This window comes from Mus caroli, unplaced genomic scaffold, assembly GCF_978045245.1.
Source record: "Mus caroli unplaced genomic scaffold, Mus_caroli_1 scaffold_17, whole genome shotgun sequence".
Lineage (NCBI taxonomy): Eukaryota > Metazoa > Chordata > Mammalia > Rodentia > Muridae > Mus > Mus caroli.
This window is the reverse complement of record NW_028227272.1, coordinates 91477735-91502789: the sequence shown is the minus strand read 5'-3', so window position 1 is coordinate 91502789 and position 25055 is coordinate 91477735. Positions and strand designations below refer to the sequence as shown.

The following is a 25055-nucleotide window of genomic DNA, read 5'->3' as shown; positions in this document are numbered from 1 at the left end:
GCACTAGGCATGGTTCAGAACCACTGACAGCAGCTGGGGAAAGAGCATGTCATATCCTGAGGAAGGCTAAGAGCAACGGGAGACTGCAGCGTGACCACGAACACAGTGGCAGGCAAGCGTTTATATGGAGAGCACACAAAGGAAAGGGCAAGGCAGCAATCTGAACTTCCAAACTCACCACAAGTCTTTCACAAAACGGTGAGACAGTTCCAGGTATTCAGGAGCTGAAAGGAGCTAGCACCCAGGATACCCGAGTGCGGAGAGACGGTAAGAATGACATCAGGTAGGGACCAGGGATCACTGCCAAGGAGGGGACACTGCAAACTGTGCACAGATGAGTGCAAAGCAGCTATGTGTACTGCTAAGACTTTTATTAATGACATCACTGGCTATCAGGAGTGCAAATCAAACCTTCTGACAGATACGACTCTACATCTGTTTAGATGGACAGAAAGTTAGAAGACAGGCCTGTGTGCTGATAAGGATGGAGAGAAACTAGAAGTCACATGTACTGCAGGTGGGAACATAAAATGGAGCAGCCACTTGGGAAAGCAGTCTAAGAGCTGCTCAAAAACTAAACCTGGGGATGGCAGTTCTGTTAGACATTTGCTACAGAGAAATGGGAAGCTAGAATCACACAAAACCTTCAATAGCAGCACTATTCACAACAAGCAAGCAAACAAACCATAGCAGACAAAAATCCACAAACTAAAGAATGGATATATAAAAAGCACCCTGTTCACACAATGATATTATTTGGTAAGAAAATGAAATGAATTACATGTTACAAACCTATGAAGGCTATTAGCATTATGGTAAGAAAAGATAGTCAGTCCCAAAGGTCCCAACTGCAGCGTGTCTGTCCACAATAGATAAATCTAGAGATACCAAGTTGGATGGAGGCCATCTAGCACCTGGTGAGGTGGGAAAGTGGGATGACCATTACAGGAGTTGAGGCTTCATTTGGGATGGTGAAGACTGTCTAAGAATGTAATGCTTGTGATCTGTGAGTCCATAGAAGACATTAAATGGGCAGCTCTAAGCTGCACATAGTGTTGCACACCTGTATTCTGGGACTGGAATTGCTAACGGGAGTCCAAGGCCAGCCTGGGCATATGTCACGATTATATCTCAAAACATATATTGTATGTAAAATAGTTAATTGCATAGTGTTTAATTATACTACAAAAAGCTGTCATAATGCAATTCACTAAAGCAAAAGTAACTAGAACATATTATTTGTTGCATAGATATGAGTAAAATATATGAGAAAAGTAACATAAAAGGGGGAGAAGGAGGGGAGCACCTCCCTGTGAGGGTGCTGTGCTGAGAGGGAGGACGCACACTGTGTAGGGAGTCTATACTATAAGCAGCTATGACTTTCTTTTTAGAAAAGGCGTGTTTGCTTGTTTATTTATTTATTTATTTATTTATTTAATATATGTGAATACACTATGGCTCTCTTCAGACAGACCAGAAGAGGCAACGGATCTTATTACAGATGGTTGTGAGCCACTAAGTGATTGCTGGGAATTGAACTCAGGACCTCTGGAAGAGCAGTAAGTGCTCTTAACTGCTGAGCCATCTCTCCAGCCCTGTGATATTTCTTTAAAGTAAAGTTATGTATTATTATCACAATTCCCATATACACTTAAAATTCGCATGTTCACTTAAAAACAGCTAACAAATACAAGGAGTTAGAAAAAAAGCACAAAAAAGATGAAAAAAAGGTTATAATAATGAACAGGAAATAAAGATAATAAACTATAAAGATGAGGGATTTATACCCAATTATGGCAACAATTAAAGGAAGTTTGAAGGTTTAAAAATTTTCAGTGTGCTGTGCATTGGTGGTGCATGCCTTTAATTCCAGCACTTGGGAGGCAGAGGGAGGCGCATTTCTGAGTTCAAGGCCAGCCTGATCTACAGAGTGAGTTCTAGGATAGCCAGGGCTACACAGAGAAACACTGTCTTCAAACAAACAACAAACAAACAAAACAAAACAAAAAAAGATAGTATATTTGCATAAAATAGAGACATGTGGAGACAAACAGATTTTGAAAATTGATCTGCTCATTCCTTTATGGTTAAGGATTTTAAGCATTTTTTAAAATGCACATTGGCTATTTGTAAGTCTTTGAGAACTGTCCAATCTGTTCTTTTGGGTTCTTGTATTTCTAGATATTAATCTCTTGCCAGATGAAATATGTCAAAGGCTGTTGTCATCCTTTAGTCTGCTTCTTCAATCTCATGATTGTCTCCTCTGCTATGCACAACTGTTTTGTTTTTAATTTCCTATATCCCATGTATCAATTCTACTATCTCCTGAGCTGTTCGAAACCTATTCAGAAACATTGCTTGTGCCTACATTGGGTATTGTTTTCAAATTTTCAGGACGTACAGTTTTTCAATCACTTCTGTACACTTGACAAGGATCTGGTTTCTCTCTTCTATGATAAAATGCCCAGTTTGTCCGGTTTTCACAGACCCATTTGTTGAAAAGACATATTGAATAGGGCAGTGGTGGTGCATGCCATTAATCTTAGCACTCAAGAGAGAGGCAGGGAGATCTCTGTGAGTTCAAGGCCAGCCTGGTCTATAGAGTGAGTTCCAGGATAGCAAGGGCTGCACAGAAAAAAGAAAAATCAAATCAAACCAATAACAACAAAACCCTCCAGATTAGTCTTTTGATCACAAGACTCTGTGGGCTTTTTCTTTTCCCCTGGGTCCTTTATTCTAGTTCATTGATCAGTGCAGGGGTTTGAATTACAATGGTCCCCGCAGGCTCACAAGTTTGAATGCTTGGTCTCTAGTTCCTGGAACTGCTTTCTTTGATAAGTTGCCTTGGTCATGGTGTCTCTTTACAGCAATATAAAGTAACTAAGACAGTCTATGTGTCTGTACCATCCTGGTTTTGTGATACTAATTTCACAATATAATTTGAACTCAGAATGGGAGGGAATACTTCCAGAAATCTTTTTTACTTAGGACTGTTTTGGATATTCAGGTTTTTTTTTTTTGTTCCATGTAAATTTTAGGGTATTTTTCTATGTTGTTGAAGAATGTTATTAGACTTTTGATGGGTATTGATTTGAATCTATAGATTACTTTTGATAATACAGCCATTTACTAATATATATTTTGCTGATTCACGAACATGGGATATCTTTCCATCTTCAAGTATCTTAATTCTTGACTCAGTGTTTTGAAATTTTCCTTGTAAAAATCTTTTCCCTCCTTAATCAGGTTTAATTCTGAAGTATTTTATTTTACTAAGGCTACTTACTGTGAGTGGAATTACTTCCCCAAGTTAAATAGGGTGTCTGTTACCCATATACAGAAAAATAAAACCATGAATATTTGAACGATTCTGTATCCCGATTTGTCTGTTTTTTCTGGTGGAGCCTGTGTTTTGCTTGCATGTGTGTATGTGCAGCAAGTGCTTGCTGGTATCTGCAGAGGGAGACTGACCCCCTAGGACTGGGATTACATACAACTGTAATCTGCTATGTATGTGAGTGCTGAAAGTTCAACCTGGGAGCTCTGCAAGAGCAACACATGCTTCTAACCATGGTGCCAACTGTCCAACAAGAGTCCTATAACGTATAGGTTCACACTGTACAAATACAGATACTTTTTCCTTTAAAGGGTATTTGTATACCCTTTATGTCTTTTTCTTGCCTTATTGCTCTGGCTCAGCATTCAAGCACTATATTAAATAAAGATGAATATCCATTTTTTTGATGCAAAAGCAAGAGTTTAATCAGTCCCTCAAGGCAGGTGACTAGAAGGCGACCCTGAATGGCTATTACTAGCAGTTTTTATACTTTTTCGGGGCACAGGTTACATCAGCAAGATTACAGTTCAAAGTACACAGTTGTATACAGCCCACTGTGGCATATACAACAGCCAGGTTATGGATCAGCCTGTGTGGTGGGTAGTCATCACTGTCAACCTGACTGAATTTAGAATCATCATGGAAACACACCTCTTGGTGCACAAAGGGGGTGTTTCCAGAAAGGTATAGCTAGAGAGGGGAGATCCACTCTGGATTGGGTAGCATCCCACTAGGGTCCAGTCTTGATTTTGAGTTTTCAGTTTTCTCCACTCCATATATATAATGCTAGCTATAGGTCTGTCATATCCAGCCTTTACTAGGATGAAGTGTGAGTCTTCTATTCATAAGTTCTCTGGGGAGAGATATTGTGATGGGATGTTGAATTTTGTTAAATTATTCTGTATTTCCTCTCAGTATTCATTGGCATGATCACGTGATTTTCCCTAGGTTCTGTTTATTTGCTGTTTGCCACTTACTGATTTGCATGTGCTGAGCCATACTTGCAGCAGGGAATGAAATAAACAGGATCCTGATGTACAATCTAGTTAATGTGCTATTGAATGGAGTTTGTAAATACTTTATATTGAGAATTGTTGCTTCAGTGTTCACCAGGAAAATTGCTCTAGTTCTTCTTCTTATTTCTGATCTCGTTTGATGTCCACTTGGCAAAGCCTGATAGAATGAGGGTGTTACTGTTCTCTTTTTCTTTCCCAAGCCAGAATGGGTCTCACCAAAAAACTAGTCCAGGGAGATGGCTCAGCAGGTACCTGCAACCAAGTCTGATGACCTGAGTTTGACTCTCTGAGGACCTACACAGTAGAAGGAGAGTATAGACTCTCCCACAAGTTGTCTTCTGACCTTGACATATACATCAAGGCATGTATATGCACACACATGCTAAATAAGTATACAAAGACAACTAAAACAAGCGACACATATTGGAAGGATGTGTGGAAAAATGAACCTTTGTACACTGTTGGTAGGGATGCAGATAAGTTCACCACTATGTACATCAGTATGGAGCAAGCCTAGGAAGACTAAGAATAGAATTTCCATATGATCATACTATACCACTCACAAGAATAAAAGTCAGCACACACCAGATACATCTGTACACCCATGCCCACTGTGGCATATACAACAGCCAGGTTATGGATCAGCCTGTGTGGTGGGTAGTCATCACTGTCAACCTGACTGAATTTAGAATCATCATGGAAACACACCTCTTGGTGCACAAAGGGGGTGTTTCCAGAAAGGTATAGCTAGAGAGGGGAGATCCACTCTGGATTGGGTAGCATCCCACTAGGGTCCTAAATAAAAGTGACCTTGAGTTGAGCGCCAGCATCCAGTGTTTCCTGCTGCAGATGGACAGTGAAGAAGGAGCTGCCCCACAGTCCTGCTACTATCCTCCACCAAAAGGGACTATGTCCTTCTGAGCTGTGCGCCAAAATCAGACCTTCCCTTGTTAAATTGCTTGTCGGGTGTGGGACAATTGCAAGGAAAGAGGTAATTAATAAGGCCTAAGTGCTGTGGATAGTTTAAGAAGATATCTAGGTGCATAGTCCAATTTTTTTTTTTTTTTGGTTTTTCGAGACAGGGTTTCTCTGTATAGCCCTGGCTGTCCTGGAACTCACTTTGTAGACCAGGCTGGCCTCGAACTCAGAAGTCCGCCTGCCTCTGCCTCCCAAGTGCTGGGATTAAAGGCGTGCGCCACCACCGCCCGGCTGCATAGTCCAATTTTATTCATCCATAAAAATTATATATCTTACTGGCTTTATGTGGCTTGTCACATTTTTTAAAAATTTATTTTGTGTGTAGTTGTGCATGTGGTATATGTTTGTAAGAGTGGGGGTGTGTGTACATGCTCATGTTTGCATATGTGAAGCTCAGAGGCTGACACTATATATCTTCCTCTATTGCTTTCTACGTTTAAAATTTTTTTTTTTTTTAAATTTGTGTGCTGGTGTTTTGCCTGCATGTATGTCTGTGAAGTTGCCAGATCCCCTGGAATTAGAGTTATAGACAGTTGTGAGCTGCCATGTGGGTGCTGGGAATTGAACCTGGGTTCTCTGGAAGAGCAGCTAGTACTCCCAACTGCTGAACCATCTTTCCAGCACCACTTTCTACCTCTTATTATTTAAAAAATGTTATGTATATGAGTGGTGTCCCTGCATATGTGCTTATGCAGTAACTATGGAGGCCAGAAGAGGGGACTGGATCCCTCGAAACTGATGGTATAGACACCATGTGGGAGCGGGAAACTGAACCTAGGTCTTCTTCCTTTTAAAAGCAGTAAGTGTCTTTAACCATGGAACCATTTCTCTAGCTTCTACCTTTTTTGAAAAGAAATCTGAACCTTACTGGTTTGGATAGACTGGCTGCTCAGCGAGCTGTCAGGATCCACCTATTCCAGGGCTGAGGTGACAGATGCCCACTGTTGCAGCCAGCTTTTCTTATGGTAGACCCAGTGGGTGCTGGGATCCAAACTCAGCTCCCTGTGCTGGCACCACAAGTGATTTACCCTTAACTCATCTCCCCACCTCTTGCTTGGCAGATGTGTTCTAACAGAAAATAAAAGCATATAAAACATAAAAGAAAATATAATGAATCAGATCTCATCAAAATTGGTAACTTGGGCTGGTAGAATAGCTCAGGCAAGAGTATTTGCCTAGCACACACACAGCCCTGAGTTCCATCCCCAGTATACACAAAAACCATTAAAACGGGAGGCAGAGGCAAGCGGATTTCTGAGTTCGAGGCCAGCCTGGTCTACAAAGTGAGTGCCAGGACAGCCAGGGCTATACAGAGAAACCCTGTCTCGAAAAACCTAAAAAAAAAAAAAAAACCATTAAAACAAAACCAACCAACCAACCAACCAACCAACCAACCAACCAACCAACCAACCAAACAACCAACCAACCAACCAACCAAACAACCAACCAACCAACCAAACAACCAACCAACCAACCAACCAAACAACCAACCAACCAACCAACCAACCAACCAACAAACAAACAACACTCCCCAGCATGGTTCAGTAGGAAAATGCTTGCCATATAAGCCTGATGACCTCAATTTGATCCCTAAAAGTCTGATGAAGGAGGGAGGCAAGAACTGATGCCACAAAATTGTCCTCTGATCGATCTCTCTATGCATGCCATAGCATGCATGTGCCACAGATGTATTATACCTTAAAATAAAATAATTTCAAAAATCCTTTAAGCTGGGCGTGGTGGCCCATGCCTTTAATCCCAGCACTTGGGAGGCAGAGGCAGGCAGATTTCTGAGTTCGAGGCCAGCCTGGTCTACAGAGTGAGTTCCAGGACAGCCAGGGCTACACAGAGAAACCCTGTCTTGAAAAACCAAAAAAAAAACAAAACAAAAAAATCCTTCAAATAAGAAAGCAATTCCAAGAGTTCAAAATTCTGTTTTTTTGTTTGCAGATATGAGCAAGGCACATGTTTTTATCCCCCATAAGTGAGAATGCCAGTGCTTCGTGAGGTGGGCTGTGAAGGCTCCACACTGAAAGGACTGTGGCAGAACAGGGGCTGACTGCTGAGTAGGCACCGGCTGTATACAGAAAGTCCAGTGTAAGGGGGGCGCTCAGGAACAGACAGCTGTGAGTATAGGGCAGACCAACTGTGCCAGCCCGGACGACAAGGAACCGATGAGAAGCAGTTCAGGGGGCTGGTAAGAACAAGAGTGTATCAGAATAGTCTCTGCTTAGCTGTTAGGTCTAGTCTCTTGAGTGCCAGGTCATGTGCAGTACTAACATTTAAGGAGAGCTCGCCAGCAAGCTGACTGTCCTCTGTGGGAATGCGTCCATTTTGCTGGCATTAGGCTGCTGTGCTCAGGCATCCCACTGTCCCTAACAACAGCTCCCATTCCTAAAGAATCCCCTAAATACACTAGCAGGCTTTGCTAGTGCAGTATTTGCTGTGCTAGCTTCCCTAGTGACCCCAAGTCTGGCCACTCTACCACCTCCACTCCCTCCTGGCTTCTACCAAGTGCTGACTTCCCTGGCCTCTGTCCAAAGCTGGAGCCCTACCCCACCCTACTGTCTCCATCCTCCCTTATCCCTTCCTGGTCCCATTTTTCTCTGGGATTACCAGGGACATATCATGTGTTTTACTGTCCTACTTGACGTCAGCCTCCACTATTGGAATGCTCAAGTCCTTTCTTCTTGTCTGTTGTTATAACTGGGGCACTAGAACTGTGGCTCCTGTGGCATATTTGATGGTTGAATGAATAGTCGCAGATCAATGTTATGTAGCCATCCTGGTGGCCAGGGCCACTTGGTTTGCTCCCAGTGGGGGCAGCTAGGGCATTCCAAGGCACATGCAAGGTGGAGGAACCAGGACCTGTCAGACGTACAGTGGGATGAGGAGTATGAAGGGCATTGTCCCTCAGTGCCTGAAAGCCCAGGAAGTAGGGAGGGCTTGGCTTCAGTTTTCTGTCTGGCAGGTTAAAGACTGTGGTAGTCGTGCCTCTGGAAGCAAAAGCAATGTGGCCTCCCCAGAGGATAGAAGAAAGCTGGAGTCCTGCTGGCGCTGGGTGGCAGCCAGCGTCTGGAAGTACAATGCCCATCTGTTCCACCGCTTTCTCTTTTCGGAGGCTGCTGGCTCACCCCACTGGAATGGGGTGGCACTTCAGGACACGAAACTTGGAGCTGGTGGCGGATTTCTTGGAACTGGTGGCAGGAAGATCTAAATTAAGACCTTTCTATCACACCAAATAAATAGAAGCTGAAATAGAGACTAAAGGAATTCAGCAGAATGCCTTCATACATAATTTTTTAAATAAGGAGGAAGAAGACCTTAGGAAGCAGACTGGTATTTATCCACTAGAGCCTCAAGGTATTTGCTGAAAACAGTGATACTATTTGAGGCAAGAGCACATTATTAAACACAAGCTTCTCTTTTTGAAGCGCGCTGTGCCATAGAAGATGGCAATTTCCACTCTGCTTGGAAGGCTCTTGACAAGGCTCAAGGCCTGGCCCGTTACCTGCTCAGCGGACAAGTTACTCCAGCATGGGGTCAGCATCACGAACGCACATAGAAGCTTCTTGCTTCATGCCAAGACACAGAGAGAGGCTCCCTAGGAACTATGAAGAGCCCGTCTCCATAAGGCTGTGTCCCTCACGCAAAGATGAGTGGGCCCTGTCTTTTTAGGACAGCAAGGGTGAGGTTCCTAGCCAGAGGGCACGGGAAAGAAGTTCATTCGGCAGAAAACCACCTAAGCAGTGCTGGGAGACCTTACCATTTTAAATTTGAAAGTTCCATTGAACCAGCTGTGTTTTCCTTCAGACAGGCAAGGCCCTGGGGTTACCTGGTTATCTCTCCTATCCACTGATGACTCTGCACTCCCAACGTGACACCTCTGAACATAGAACTCATTGTGTAGTATCCATCTGACAACCCAAAAACTGGTTCATAGAACCTCTGCAAACATAACTATTTGGCCTTGTTGGTTAGATCAGAAGGAATGGTGGACTCCAAGGCGCTAGGCATTCACAACACAAAGGTAGATGGTCCTCAAGCCGGCATCCAGCAAGCTCTGGACAATGTACAGCATCATCCTACTCAGGTTTTATTTTGTATCAGGATGTGTATGAACCACCTGTGTGTTTGTGGATTAGCTGTTCCGCCTTTGTCTCTTCTACTACATGGAAACAATTTACTGAGTTGCTCAACCCTGAAGTAAGACCCAACTTTATGGTTTTCTAAAAATCTGTTGTCTTGAAGGAAAACATTATCTTACTGTTCATATTTAGGATTGGTCCATCTGGAATTAGTGTCTGTCTGTACTGTGACGGGTTAAACGTTTCCCATGGGGATAACCAATATTATTATTCTTCCCCCCCCAACCCCCAAACATTATTATTCTTAATGTAGCCATCTTTTTCTGATATCTGTATTGACAGTCCACACCCTGGGATTTTTTTTAGTTGACGAGAATTTCCATATTTTTGCTATTTTGTTCTCTCTTTAAAGTGGGAAACAGTGAGACCATGTAAGGCAGAGGCAGTGGCAGGATGAAGAATAGCTCTCTAAGCCAAGGAGCCTTGCCTGGACCCTTCCAAGGCAGTGGTGCACATGCCTCCTCATTCTGAACAAGTAAACAGCACTCACAGAAACACTTTGGGAACAACTATAGGTGAAATTATCCTTTGTTACAGAAAAGATAAGGTTTATAGTGTCCTGGGCTCAGGATTCCAAAACATTTTTCAAAGTGACTCTGAGACATTTGATCCAGTTCAGACTATGCTGTAAAGTGCTTCCACTTAATCCTTTCTACAAGACCACGCCTGCCCTGTGTGGCTCACAGGCTCTCACCTAAAACGGTCAGCTCCCCCTTACCAAAGGTTTATGTGCTTTAGATTGTTACTTATTCAACGGAAGGACGAGTTGCTCCTGGCCATCTCTTGTAGTACATACATCACTGGTAGACAGACTGTACAGAATGATGGTGTTGTGACATTTTCTTTTTTTTTTTTTAAAGATTTATTTATTTATTATATGTAAGTACACTGTAGCTGTCTTCAGACACTCCAGAAGAGGGCGCCAGATCTCGTTACGGATGGTTGTGAGCCACCATGTGGTTGCTGGGATTTGAACTCTGGACCTTCGGAAGAGCAGTCGGGTGCTCTTACCCACTGAGCCATCTCACCAGCCCCGTGACATTTTCTTACATGCACATTCCCTGCTTTTGCTCATACTCTCAGGGGCCACCTCTTGTTTACTACTACATCAAAATGTCTTGTCTGGTGACATTTTTGCAGGTGTTCATGGATTTCTATTTCTGGCATTGCCTGTCCACAGACACTGAGGACAGTTGACTGCATGAAGGCTGCCACTGTGTGAGGGAAAAGGTTCCAGGCACGACTTTCAGTCCTTTCTTCCACTGCAGTTTAATCAAGTCTGTTTCACAGGTATTAATAAAACAGAAACTCTGCCCATTTCATTCATGCAGCTCTACAGGAGCTGTTCTGGCCCTTGTTCTTAGCAACTATCCCGTCACTGTGCTTCCTCAGCCCAGCAGTACACACCTCTGTCGTTCTCTTCTGTGTTCTTGAATCTTCTCCAGAGAGGGTTATGACTGAGGAATGACTAAACTAGTCTTGCTGCTTGAGCTGTGGTGTAAGATTCCTCTTACATCTGTTTTCACTATATGGTCTTTCACATCACCTTACAAATGTATCTTGCACTGCTAGGGCTCCACTGAAGTTTTAATTATCCATTATTCGTAACACAGATTAATCACTTCCAAGAGAAAAAAAAATCTAAGTTTAAGGCATGGCCACTTCTTCAATTTATATATTATATGAATTAAATGCTACTCTATGAACACAATTGCATGAGCAAAAGTTTAAAATTGTGCTCATTTCTCACTACAGCTGTCATGGAGCTGGGTGGAATGTTGATTGGTGGAATGATGAAAAGGGGTGGGGTCCCACCATGAGGTTAGGAATTAAGAGTGGAGGATTGCCAGTGTCCTTAGTCTTCTGTGAGGAGCATTTGCACCTTGTCTATTCCTCAAGGTTTTGAGAACTGAGTGCTGTTATGCAGTCTGACTTGGTGGCGGCGGCAGCAGCAGCAGCAGCAGTGGCAGCTCAGGAGGAGGTCACATCCCCAGAGGGTGATGCGTCCCAAGTATCAGTACAGTGCCATCAACAATTGTGAAAGCAACCTCTTATATGAAGACACTCCAAAGACCATGTCTGACAACTTTCCTTTAGGACAGGCCCAATTGGTAACATTAGCCTGTCTATACCTAGTAAAATGTATTAATAGACCGTGCTTCCTTTATTAGGTGCTTAGCATACCCAAAAGAGCCTTTAAAAAGGCTCTATCAATCAGCTTCAGCAGTCCATGAACACAAGCGCCTCAAAAACAAACCCGCAAGAAATCAAGTTATCCTCAGCATGTTTGCATGTGCCCACATGAAAAAGTTCTTCATTGGGCCTGGAAGAATCGACTCTCTATGATTTCTGCATAAACATTCTATTCACAAATTTAAACAGTCAGTCTTGTGAACTCGAATTTGGCAAGCAGTATTTAGGCACAAAGGAATGTTTTGATCTAGGCTCTAAAATATCCCCAAGATCCTTGGTTAAGATCATCAGATGCAACTTGCCTGTTCTTCCTAAATAAAGTCAGTTTCTCAATATTTGACAGAACAGAACCCTGAATTTCCAAGCAGAATGCAATTCTAAATGACCTGGGCAAGAACGACAGTGAACGGCTGATCTTTTATAATGTTCTTTATTGACAGTTACTGGACAAGTGTAAGGCATGTTCACAGGCTCTGACATGAAGCACAGCTCTGTCTCAACAGCTACTCTTCTTTGTACCCGACAGATACTATAAGCTGCTGTGTGGACTCAAGCATGTACTGCACTCCACTGTTACAGCATGGACACCATAGACAATGTCTCAGAATAAGGAGTGAGCTACAGGCTAAGTCACTAAGACACCACAACTCACACAGACACAGGTGGAAGGTGACAGCATCTCCAGGGCAGCAGAGAACACGCTGGAAAACAGTTTTTTTTTTGTTTGTTTCTTTGTTTCTTTGTGTTTGAGAGAAATGTAATGTATTCAAGGTTCACATGTCTGTATTTGCCACTGCCTACAGGTCACTAAAAATACCTAGTTTTTGAATAGTTTCTAATACAGTTAGCTTGTTTTCAGGCCACATTACAAGAGTGCATGCATTACTTTACACAAAAGTCAAACAGAACAACGTTAACACCGACACATCAGGACTGTGGTACATTTCTCTTCTGGTGGAAGAATAAGGAAGGAGGGTGAGGGTGGCTGTACTGCGCTGGGCACTATGTCCTGTTCTCAGCACTAGCCAGCTGTGAATGTCCAACCACTGGTGACTCATGAGACTTACATGGTAACCTTAGTGTAAGTGCTGAGTGTGGGACTCCTGTGAGCAGACAGCATCTTCCCAGGGTGAAAAAAAAAATTAGCCGATACTAATTTAAAAAGTATTTTATAATTGATTACCAAAATGTAGATTAATTGAATCATAAGCACTTTAAAAATTTATGACAGGGATGCTACAGTTCCACATAAGGAACTGAGGTGGCTAAGAACCTTTAAAATCTGAACACTGCTTTGAGGAGCTCAACAGTTCTTTCCAAAGAACCTGCTCATCTCAGAGTATCCTGCAGCAGCCACGACAGTGCAGGACCATGGTGACAGCACTGCAGACACACATGGCTGTCACTTGCCTGGAACCTGGGACAGACTGAATTCCAGATTTCCATTTGTTAGCTTTGTGATGCACAGTGTGAGAGCTTCCATGTTTGCTGTTTTTACACTGGTAACAGGACACTGTTGTTCTTTAACTCATGAAGTGCATGGTGCATTAGTGAGGAGTGACCTCCTACAGCAACAGGAAGGAGGTTCCCATCTTCTCCTGGGCTGGGTCTGTGACGATGGTGCAACAGTTACTCTTCTGACAGCAGGTCACTGCTGCCACAGGTGGGGCACGTGCTCTGCCCTTTCAACCACTGCTTAAAGCACTGCAAGTGAGAAAGCAAAGTCAGCTGGTGCCCTCAGGACCACGTGGGCCTCGGCTCTCTCAGATCACTGGACTCTGGCAGGGATACATATGGCTCACGTTACTTCCAAGTCTGGTGCTACCAATACTTAAGCCATCAATGTCTGCTCAGGGCAGTGCCCCAGAACTAGATTCATGACCTCATGAAGGGCCTTGTCCTCCTTACACCCTGGTATCCGTCTAAGCTCTTCTAGCTTCCTTCACTCATTTGTACAAGCTGTCAGTTTTGTGGCCACAAAATCACCCAATGCTGCTCCTCACAAGCCTCTGTGCCACATTCCATGTTGCTGCTCCTGGCTGCCAGACTGCTGTCACATGGCCGGGCAGGCACAGAAAGCCAGAAGGCCCAAGCATTGGTGCCATATCCGAAGGAGGCTCTGCAAGCGTTTCAATTCCTTCTGGCGAGTACTTTACGTCTAACCTGATCGGTCCTAACCCAACAGTGCCAGGATACAGAGACGATCAGTCCTGGAAGGACATGGACCAAACGCCTAGCCAGAAGCTACCTTTAGCATGTGAACTCAGCTCCATACAATACACCAAGCAGATACTGGGTATAATTTATTTAGTCGTATAAGACCTTGAAGTCATGAAGTCCTTTCAAGGAATTAATTCTTTGAGTCTCATAGCCAATACAGCTATGCAGTCACCTATAATTCTCCGCCCCTGGCATGATGGGCAGAAACAGTCATCCACAGAGCTAGACAGCCTGCCCTGAGAATCCTATCCACTTCCCAAAAAAAAAAAAAAAAAAAAAAAAAAAAAACACCTATGTTTACAGTCACATGAACACATGTGGAGATTTATAAACTAAAAACGTTTTTGTAAACACAAATATAGACTCCTAGAAAAAAAATTCCATTTTTATTTTCAAAATGCTTGCTATAAAGTTAGTCAAAGATAATTCTTACCCCTTTGTGAAACTTGTGCCCACATTTTAGCACACGCATGTTTTTTGACTTGAATATTTCATGGCATATCTCACAGGAATTTCCATCTGGTGCCTGTGGAAACAAACATGTTTAAATAATAAACTAACTTTTTATGATATGAGCTCTCATGGCCTAAATATATTTTTGCCACAAAGGGTGGCAGACTGTTTTTCCTTTGTGCTTGAACAGAGTGAGAAACAGCTTATTTTAAAATAGTTTCTAAGAAAAAAAGCAGAAAAATAACAAATTAGAAGCGAACACACCATTATTCCCAGCATGTGGGAGGCAGAGGCAGGAGGATCTCTGAGAGTTTTAGGGCAGCCTAATCTACATAGCAAACTCCAGGACCACATAGAGATCATGTTCCAAAACATGACCTTCCCCAAAACAAAATATAAAGTTCTAATTTTCTCAGAGGGAACCATTTCAACAGCTAACAGTGCCCGAAAAACACTGTAATAACCATCTCCCATCCCATTGTCAAAATGTGGCAGTAAAAAATAGATCAGTGCTACAAATCAGTCAGGACTTGAAATATAGCATATCCACATAGACGTACTATCTGTAGTGGGTTAAATACGCTTGGCCTACCGAGTGGCACTACCAGGAGGTGTGTCACTGTGGGTGGACTCCGAGGCTCCTATGATCAGGCTCGCCCTATGTGGAATGTGCGTCTTCTCCTGGACGCCTTCAGATCAAGATGCTTAACTCTTCAGCTCCTCCTGCACCAGGCTTGCCTGCTGCCACCATGCTTCCTGCCACAGTGATAATGCACTGAGACTCTGACACTGTATGCCAGCTCCAATGAAAGGTTTGCCCTTGTAAGAACTGCCTTGGCCATGCTGTTTCTTCACAGCAATGAGACCCTAAGACACTGTCTTATGGCCAATTATAATATCTGAAGTTGATAAATGATGACACAGAAAGTAGGTCTTTACAGACCACTGGATAAATACAGATAGTGGCAGTATTTATTATGTAATTAATTTTTAAAAATAATTAAAGAGGGGCTGGTGAGATGGCTCAGTGGGTAAGAGCACCCGACTGCTCTTCCAAAGGTCCAGAGTTCAAATCCCAGCAACCACATGGTGGCTCACAACCATCCGAAACGAGATCTGGCGCCCTCTTCTGGAGTGTCTGAAGACAGCTACAGTGTACTTACGTATAATAAATAAATAAATCTTAAAAAAAAAAAAAAATTAAAGAGACTACATATCTACAGATGTACCTAGAAATGATTCTGATATATAAAGTATGGTTACCCCTGGCTAGGATAGGTTTACTTTTTTTCTGAGGTTTCTCTAAGCATGAATTATTAGTATACAAGTCAAAACAGAGCATACTGGTGGCTCACCTGGGAAATGCAATAAAGAGACTGTGCAGCACTGCACATGGAAACCAACAGGTCTCTGGCCTCCCATGTTGAGTCTGGTGAGCATCCTCAGAAGCAAGAGTCTTGTTTATATAGGACTTTAGCAACAAATAAGAACTATGGCCCCAAACTGACCCAGAAACACCTGCAGGTGACTGACCAGGGCTAAGCTGCAGCGCTGTGGAGTTCTGCTGTCTTTCCTGAGGTGTTAACAGGGACCAGGCAGATACAGGGCAGAAGCTATACTGAGGGTTCACTCAGTTCTACTGCTGTGCAGCACTCAGAGTCAGGGAAGACATGGAGGCACGAGCCCTAAGATGTGGAGTAAGGTCTGAAGACCTGGAAACCTTACAGTTAACCCGACTCCCAGTGTAGAAAGATACGTAGTTCTAAGTATAAACAAATCCGAAATTCCTCTCACCCACCCACACCAAGGATATAAGAATTAAGACCAAAGTGCTCATCTTAAAAAAAAAAAAAGCACAAAACAAACAAACAAACTACTTGTTTTTACCTATGGTGTGCATTAGATCCCCTGGAACTGGGAGTTGCAGGTAGCCAGTAAATCACCTGAGGTGGGTGCTGGGAACAAGTCAGATCTTCTGCAACACCAGTGTGTGCTTTTAACCACTGAGCTACCCTTCAGGCCCTGACACAATCAGTTTTACCAAGACTAACCCATACATTTGATCAGGTTTAGTAAAAACAATGTGGCAATTCTGGTTAAGGGTAGTTCTTCAGGTTTATTTTTGAGACAGGAGCCCAGGCTGCCTCAAATTTGCAATCCTCCTGCATCAGCCTCCTGAGTAGATAGGATTACATATGTATACTGCCACATCCAGCTTTAGTTTATATAATGCCTTTATAGTTTGCATCTTCTACTCTAGCCTGTTTCAGTAGGAAGGAGTGCTTGTTGCATGGGTATGAGTTCCTGAGTTTGGATCCCCAGGGCTTGCATTAAAAGGTGGGCACAGCTGCACACATCTATAAATGCAGAGCTATGTATGGAAGGGAGAGACAGGAGGCCATTGGGGCTTGCTGGCCATCAACCTCACTGAAAAACAGCTCCAGGTTCAGTCAGACTTTTGTCTGAAGAGAATACAGTGAGGATAACAGAGCAGGACCTTGGCCTCTGCCCAGGGACACAAGTGTGCACTTGCTCCTGTATGTGCATACTCATACTTTTTCCCACAGTCTAGGGCTCCAGAAAATAATACCACCCACACTGGTGGGTCTTTTTACCTCAGGTAACCTCATCCAGATTATTCCCTCAGGCACACCCAGAGGCCCGTCTCCCAGGCGACCCACCATCTAATCAACACTGAAGATGAATCATCACAGAAAGAGCTCCCTCCTTCAAATGTTGCCTGTTCTACTTCTTGAGGGGTGGGGAGGTGGTGGTGGTGGTGAAATACCCTCCTTTAAAAATACAAATGCTGGAGAATCCCATCTGGGTGGAGGGTCATTGAAGATGCAACTCACTTAAGCTCCAGAGAAGTCAGGGCCTGATCTAGTCCTGCAGCGCCCCCACCCTTGCATTTTCTCACAGGGTAAGTGGAGATGGGACCCTTGGAGACCTCAACGGGGGAGGAATGGAAAAACTCCACAGGGCAGTAGAACCCCCCCCAAAAAACCCTCCAACCCAAACCACAATGACAACAAAACAAAAACCCCAAAAATACAAAACCAAAACCAAACCAAAAACTCCAAAGCACAAGAGGAATAAAGATCAGTTCACAAAGATTCAGTACTAGCTAGCTCTAGGCAACAAACCTGTGCTCTGCACCATTTTGTGTTGTGGGCCCTGAAAGAACACTGTGTGGCCTGCAACTTTTACATGGCCCTCACTTCTGCACTACAGCAGGAGAAGCAGGACAAAGTATGATCTATACCAAATGCAATCCAACCACTGTGTGTCCTTAGTAGGTCTCCAGAATTATTATCCACTCAGTGTGGTAAGGTCTAGGGATTCCTTGCTGTCTGCTAAACATGACAGTCACAGCTTCACACAAGTGAATGCTAACAGGCTCACAAACATTCATACCTCGGATATTTTACTGTAAGATATAAACAATTCTAGAACTGTGTAAATTTATATATAGCTACAATAACAATTTAACACATGTGCTATGTAAACACAAAATTCTAATTTTCTTAAAAGAAAACAAGACTTAAACAGCCATGTCAAATTTCAGGTAGATATAGGCCATGCCATTATCTCCTCAGGCACTCAAGGGAAGAGGCAGAGGTAGCATTGGCATGCCTGTTCCACAGCTGTCCAGGCTCACTGCAGTGCTGAGCGACACAAGCCACTCTTAAGTACAAAGTCCTTGCTTACAAAGAATAAAACTATCCAAAAACTATTTTATCACGTGATTTAAAAGATCTACACACTTGGCCATTCGCAGAAATTTAGGCACAGTACAAAGCTGGGTTATGCCCAGGACAGTCAGGGCTGTCACTTGTTTGTTTTTTTTTTTTTTTAAAGATTTATTTATTTATTATATCTAAGTACACTGTAGCTGTCTTCAAATGCACCAGAAGAGGGCATCAAATCTCATTATGAATGTTTGTGAGTCACCGTGTGGTTGCTGAGATTTGAACAAGACCTTCGAAAGAACAGTCAGTGGTGCTCTTAACCGCTGAGCCATCTCTCCAGCCCCCCAGGGCTGACACTTGTAGACAGGGTCTTTGCCCTGGGTATCAGATATGGATATATGTTCAAATACAGCAAAATCTGCATCCTAATTTTAGTCTCAAATAAAACAAGCTTCAAAGTGAAAATGGTTAGTTCATGGATTAAAAATTCTGTTCCCTTCCTGTCCCATCAAAGAGGAAAACGAGCTGTGCACTCACACAGACGAGACTCACAGGGACATCATCTTTTTTCTGGCCTTTGGTTCTAGCTGATGGTCCAGCAGCTGCCAAGGGTGGACTCTGGGAGGACTTGGCCACAGAGGCAGCAGAATGAGCCTCTGATGTCTTCTTGTCTTTTCCTGGATTTGGCTATCGAGGTGATGAGGTAGAAAGAGGAGATGAAGTGAGTTACTGAGTCTGGCCACCGTCTCCAGTCAGCTGCTCTCTACACTGTGGTTTGGCTTGAAGCTTTTTATTCTCACATTTTACAAATAAGCATGAAGATGAACATCTTACCTTTTTCTTCTTTTGCTCATCAACAATGTGTTCTGTCACTTTCTCCACAATCTCCTCAATACTTAATCCCGAGAATGAGTTCTTGGTTTTGTTTCTAACTTTCTTAATAAACCCAGCAAGCTCAGTGCTGAAAGGGAAAAGTGAGTGATAAATAACAATATCAACTCAGTCTCAATATCAGCACACACCAAAAACTAATCTGTGGACCACAGTTAACTGTGGTGACTGTACAGAGAGAGAACTGTTTAAGGTAGAATAACTCTTCCCTTGTGGGTAACAAAATTTCACTGTTTTACTAAAGGACTGGTTCAGCAGTGCATATGGCCCTTATAGAGGGCCCACATTCAGTCCCCAGCAATCATTCAGAGGCCCACAGACACTGGTAACTCTAGCTCTAGGTATCCAGTACCCTATTTTGGCCTCCATGGGCACATACACTCATGTGCTTATCATACCAGACACATGTAACTAAAAAAATTAAACAGGGGCTGGAGAGATGGTTCACTGGTTAGGAGCACTGACTGTTCTGTTCTTCCAGAAGTCCTGAGTTCAATTCCCAGCAACCATATGGTGGCTCACAACCATCTGTAATGAGATCCCAATGCCCTCTGTTGGTGTGTCTGAAGAGTGAGACTGTGTACTCACACACATAAAATAAATAACTTTTAGGATATTCATCAAACGAATCTTCAAAATATTTCAATATTACATTTTCTGTTTTTGCAACAGGGTCTCATTGTGTAACCCTGGCTGGCCTGGAAGTCACAATGTAGACCAGGATGGACTCAACCTCACAGAGACCTGCCTGCCTCTGTCTCCAGGTACTATGATTAAAGGGACAGATGACCACACCTGACCTGAGTACCAATCAGGTTGGCCAACAGCAGAGACCAGCACTGAGTCTGTGTGCGCACATACATGGAGCCAGAGGTCAACACTGGGTGTCTTGCTCTATCATTCTCCTGTTTGTTTTTTAGAAGGGATAGCCTAGATGCCCTATAGGATATAGGGGGTCTGCCTATCGTCTTTGCCTCTGCTGTGCTGTGATTACTGAGGTCAGCTGCCTTCGTCGCCTTTTTATGAGGGTGAGAGGGACCTGAGCTTGGGTCCTTATGCTTGCCTCAGTACTTTACTTAACTGAGTCACCTCCCCACCGGCTGCCCCAGACATGTTTAATGACCACTTTGTTCCTAAATTTCAATCTCATATTTGCCATTAATACTGAGAAGGAAAATACAATGCAGGTACAAAGGGCTATTTTAGCTGTGCACACATCCTTACTTCTGCTTCTCTCGCTCTGCCTGGACACTGGTCCTAACTGGGAAGTAGGCACTGCAGCCTGAGAAGCAGCTCTTGCTGCCTGAGTCTGAGGAGCTCTTCCTGAGACCCACACAGAGCCAGCCCTTTGTGGTACGTGCACATATCTATCGTGCTACTGAATTCAATCTAACAAGTCAGACTTCTTGTCTGCAAAACCTAAGTTGTTTGTGTTCTTTGCTATGTCTTTTCCACTATGATACAGAGCTATTATTTTACAACTCATTTACTGACTCCAAAGCAAATGATGTTGGTGTATTACAAATCTCATTACATCTTAGATGGGTTCTACTGCTGGGTAACTTAGAGGTCAATGTTTTCAATCCTGATATGAACACGACAGCAGTCACTTGTGGTCTGGATGTACACCTCAGGGTTGGAGATTTTGTTTAACATGTAGAGAGCCCTGGTCTAATGCCCAGCACCACACTACTGTGGTCCAAGAGGCAAGGAATGAAGTGCTGGTTTTTCTCAGCAAAACAACACAGTTCTTTTCACAGTAGTCTGTACTTGGTCATGGTTTTATCTGACCAAGAAAACACTGGCCATGCATGGTAGCATACAACTTTCATCGAAGCAGTCAGGAGGAGAGGCAGGTGGAAGATCAGACTAGTCTACATAATGAATTCCAGGTCAGCGAATTCACAGTGATGAAACCCTGTCTCTATAGGACAGTAGCAACAAACTGCAAAGAAACAGTTAATGCAATATTTAACAGTCACAGTTATACCTGGTATAACATGGGAATATCACTGACAGGTGTTCAATAATACTGTTGGAAGGCTTTTTTGGAGACTGGCTTGACCGAGTAGCCTGTCCAGATAGTTTCTCATCGGCCTCAGGGCTCTGCTCTGATGGAGACACCTGGCTAGCCCTCTTGAGCTCAAGCGGTTGAGTAACTTCTGGCTGATGGGTGGGTGATCCCAGCGACAGTTCTGGAACCTCCTCTGGGCAGCCACTAGCAGAGTCCATGTAAGGATCATTGAGGACTGCTCCAGTCATGCTGTCTACACAAGCCACCAGTCCAAGATCCTCATGGCCTGAAGACTCAGAGAGAAACTGAGGATAGATCTGTGGAGTAAAGACCACAACAGCCGGTCACTTAGGGCTTCCCTTGAGTGTCAGGGAGGAAAACAAACTGAGTATGCATGCCCACAGCGTAACGCTCACTCAACAAACTTGAATACAGTGAATTGATTTTTAAAGAATCAGCATCATAAATTCTCATTAGAACACCTACAGATGTGTGACTTATAAACAACTATCATTTTTCTCTGTAAGATTAGGAACTTGACAGCTGGCCTCTACTTTGCCCAACCACACCTCTGCCCTGCAGCTGAGCTCCTGCTGACTGATCAGAATGACCTGCCCTAGCACTCGACAAAGCTGTCTCCACCATCTAAGACAGAGAGAGAACCAGCAGGGAGGGTCACATCTGCAGGCTTCACTCTCTCTCCAGGCCCCGTCCTGCAGCTCTCTGTAGTTCCTACCTTCTGTGTACTGCAGGAGGGCCAGATCTCAACCCTAGACTCCTGTCTCACTAGGCCACCTCTTACTTTCTAGACTAGACTTCTTATCTGCACATCCATTTGGGTGATCTGGGGAAACCAAATTCTATGTGCTCAAAACCAGGTTCAGAGGGCTGGAGAGATGGCTCAGACATTAATACCACTGGCTATTCTTACAGAGGTTCTGAGTTTAATTCCTAGCAACCACATGGTGGCTCCCAACCATCTGTAATGAGATCTGATGCCCTCTTCTGGTCTACAAGCATACATACAGGCAGAATGCTATATACAATAAAACAAAACAAACAAAACAAAACAAAACCCCATCCAGGCTCAGCAGCAGTCTCTCACCCCACCCTTGACCCAGATTTTTTCATATAGCCACACTGCTCTAGTCTCGTGAGCAGCACAGGTCTTCCTTCCTCTGTACTGATCTCAACTACAGTCTCCTCTCCTCTACACACTACAGAGGGTGAGGGTTGTAGGCCAAGGAGAAGCCTTGTCCTCTCATCCACTCCTCCCTCAATTTCATCTTTGCTAAGCACTGATCTAATCACAACTTCTGACTAGAAACATAAACCACAGCCTGCCTCATGACCACACCTGGGTCCTTCCTGGACCTGCAGTGTTCCTCAGGTCCCTTCCCAAAGCACAGACTATGCGTATCTTTTATTTTCAGCTCCCTTTCCTACCCTAGAAGAGGATCTATGTTACTGGAGCATCTCCACCAGTGGCTGGGAAAAACACCAGCATGCTTTCTTTGTGACTGTGGTCTTGAGGTCCAAGCCTGTAGCACTGAGAGCTCTGAGCACACATTTAATCTTCGTCACTATCAGATACCCAGTGAACAAATGACGGAGATATGAGGCGCAAAATACAGGATCCAAGGATACTTTTTTACACAAGTTCCTGGTACTCTGAGAAATCTCAGAATTTTGAACATGAAAAAAATTTGAAATTATAATTTTGAAAATTTTGAAATTTACAAAATTATATAAAGTCCAATAAAGTCCTGCATGTCTTACATGTAGCACTGTTTGCTTTGTATCTGCTGAGGAAACAGACTTAAGACTTATACCACCAAGTATCAAGAAGTTTAATTTCAGATGGTGAAATTAAACTTCACATATCTGTTACTCAGACTGTTTTTTTTATATCCTAGACTACATGTAGTGGTCTGTCTGTCTGTCTCCCTCTTTCTCTCACACACACTTGCATCAAGAAAAAAAAGACACATGTTACATGAAAGTGACAGAAACAGATCACAGCGTATCTTAGTTCTGTTCTCATGCCTGTATATAGAAACACTGATCCATTTACATTAAAATGTTGAAAGCTTGAAAGCTACACATAACACCAACATGGAAACATTAAGACTAACCCTTTCCTATTTTCAGAAAACAGTAAAATCAAACTACGCTGGACACTTTAGGAAGACGCTGCGGCTATGCATTTCTTTACACTGACTTACTCACCGTGGAACAACCAGGAAATGAAACCTCAGAAAGCTGCACACTGGAAAGGTCACTGAGTCGAGAGCCATTCTTAATGGCCTTAATATGGTCTTCAAACTGAGACTGTGGGGAGAAGGGAAAATGTGAAGTTTCTAAAAAAAATTCCAAAAGAAAACCACTATTTGCAGTTAATATTTTTTTTCTTATCAGATAACTGACATGACTAAGAGTATGACAAAACTTTAAAATAATCTTTCCAAAAACAAACAAACAAACCCACAGGCTTTTAACCCACAGGCTTCTAGTGGGTTGAGGCAGCAAAGGCAGGCAGGGCGGACCTCCCAGGCCCCAGGGTCACTGGAGCAAGACAACTGTTTCTCACTATCTTCCAAACACTGGGAAGATTCGGCAATTCCTGCTTTTCTTTTCTTAGTGCTCAGAAGTGAACCCTGGGCCTTGTGCATGCTAAGCAAATGCTCTAAGATAATTTAAAAATCACAGATTTCATGAAAAATTCCTAATAGTTCAATAAAAACAATTGACAACATTAAATAAAGGTGTTTTAAATATTGACAGTAGTCTCCTGAGAATTAAAACCATCATGATCTCAGTACAATTATGACATTTTCTGACTTACCTTTTTGTTCTCGATCTCTTCTCTTACAGTAGAAAGAAATGACTCCCATGAAAGTATATCATACTCCACATCAGGATACGTTGCAGAATCACTGGAAAATTTTAAAATAGGAAACTTCATCGTATCCACTTTACAGACAGGAAAAAGTAAAAGCATTTAAAGGTAAACAGAAACAAACACATAATAAAAAGTATTTTTTGAAACTGTAAATTTTGGACCAAGAGAGAATCAATCTTCTCCACTGGAGTCTCATTGGGAATGGCCAACACAAAATGAATTCTATGGTTTTACTTTTGGGCATTTTTGGCTTTGTTTTGCTATTTTTTGTCATACTAGATTCTTCCCCGTTTGTTTATTTTCATTTTTGTGTGTGCTGGGGGTAGGGGCAAACATAAGATTGTTTGGTTCGGGATGGGGCATGGCTCTGGAAGGCGGTGGGGAGGGACAGTATAAATAACTTTTTTCATTCAAGTTTCTCTAGCTTTAATGGGAATAACAGTGAGGGGCCGGGTACCTGCTCATCAGCTTGAGGCTTTTAAGATAGGCTTCTGATTGTGATGCCACGCCCTGCAGTTTGCATACTTCTCGATCTTTCCAGTTTTCAAGAACAGACACCTGTCCATACATTAGAGGATAAATATTTTGTAAATATTCTACAAATGAAGATGTGTGCAAAAAAAATTGACATGTAAAAAAAAGACGTGTACTTAAAAAACTGACATGTAAGCATTGCAAAGTGCTTTCCAGTTTCTCTTTAAATGAAGTACGATGATGACAAGCTCCTCAGAAAATGATTACATTGTAATTTCACCAGGTGAAAAGGAAGGAGAATTTGAAAACGACACCCAAAGCATGTACATTAATGACAGGACACCATGACTTTCTGCTTAAGCTGCACACAAGCTCAGGGCCAGCTTGTCAGGACCCAGAGGCCAACGCTTCCCCAGAGGGATCTGCAGCACTAACGTCTAGGGCATGCATTCAGCTTTCCCTACAAAGTAACTGGCTGTTATGTAACAGTGCAGGAGACGCAGAATACCTCATTTTAATCCAGGTCATTAACCTGGACAGGGCCCACCACCAAACCTGCTGCTATGCAGCATAAAACGTGAGCTGAATAGGGTGAGAAAATTGGAGGTGGGTATGCTGTTGTGAGCTTAGCACAGTGTTATACGCTGGCTCCTTACCCAGCAACTCTTAGAAACACTGCATGGTTGATGGGTAACTGGGAAGTCTGCTATTTCCAGACTGTCCAAATTAATTCTTTC

At 43.1% G+C, this 25055-nt stretch overlaps 1 protein-coding gene across 8 annotated transcripts in view; it reads right to left on the bottom strand.

The window, feature by feature from the left end:
* Positions 1–12088: 12088 nt before the first annotated feature.
* The window catches only part of Ttc3 (tetratricopeptide repeat domain 3), a 101445-nt gene continuing 88478 nt past the window's right edge, over positions 12089–25055 (bottom strand). For 7 of the 8 annotated variants that reach the window (XM_029470721.2, XM_029470716.2, XM_029470720.2 and 4 more), the window contains 8 exons: positions 24302–24402; positions 23788–23878; positions 23172–23273; positions 20919–21259; positions 18872–18998; positions 18575–18724; positions 14326–14418; positions 12089–13376 (listed from right to left, as the gene is read on the bottom strand). In XM_029470721.2, coding sequence (XP_029326581.1) covers positions 13302–13376; positions 14326–14418; positions 18575–18724; positions 18872–18998; positions 20919–21259; positions 23172–23273; positions 23788–23878; positions 24302–24402 — 1080 coding nt within the window. In that variant the 3' untranslated portion in view covers positions 12089–13301. The remainder of the gene's footprint in view (positions 13377–14325; positions 14419–18574; positions 18725–18871; positions 18999–20918; positions 21260–23171; positions 23274–23787; positions 23879–24301; positions 24403–25055) is intronic. The other variant, XM_021184393.3, reaches the window with a different exon arrangement.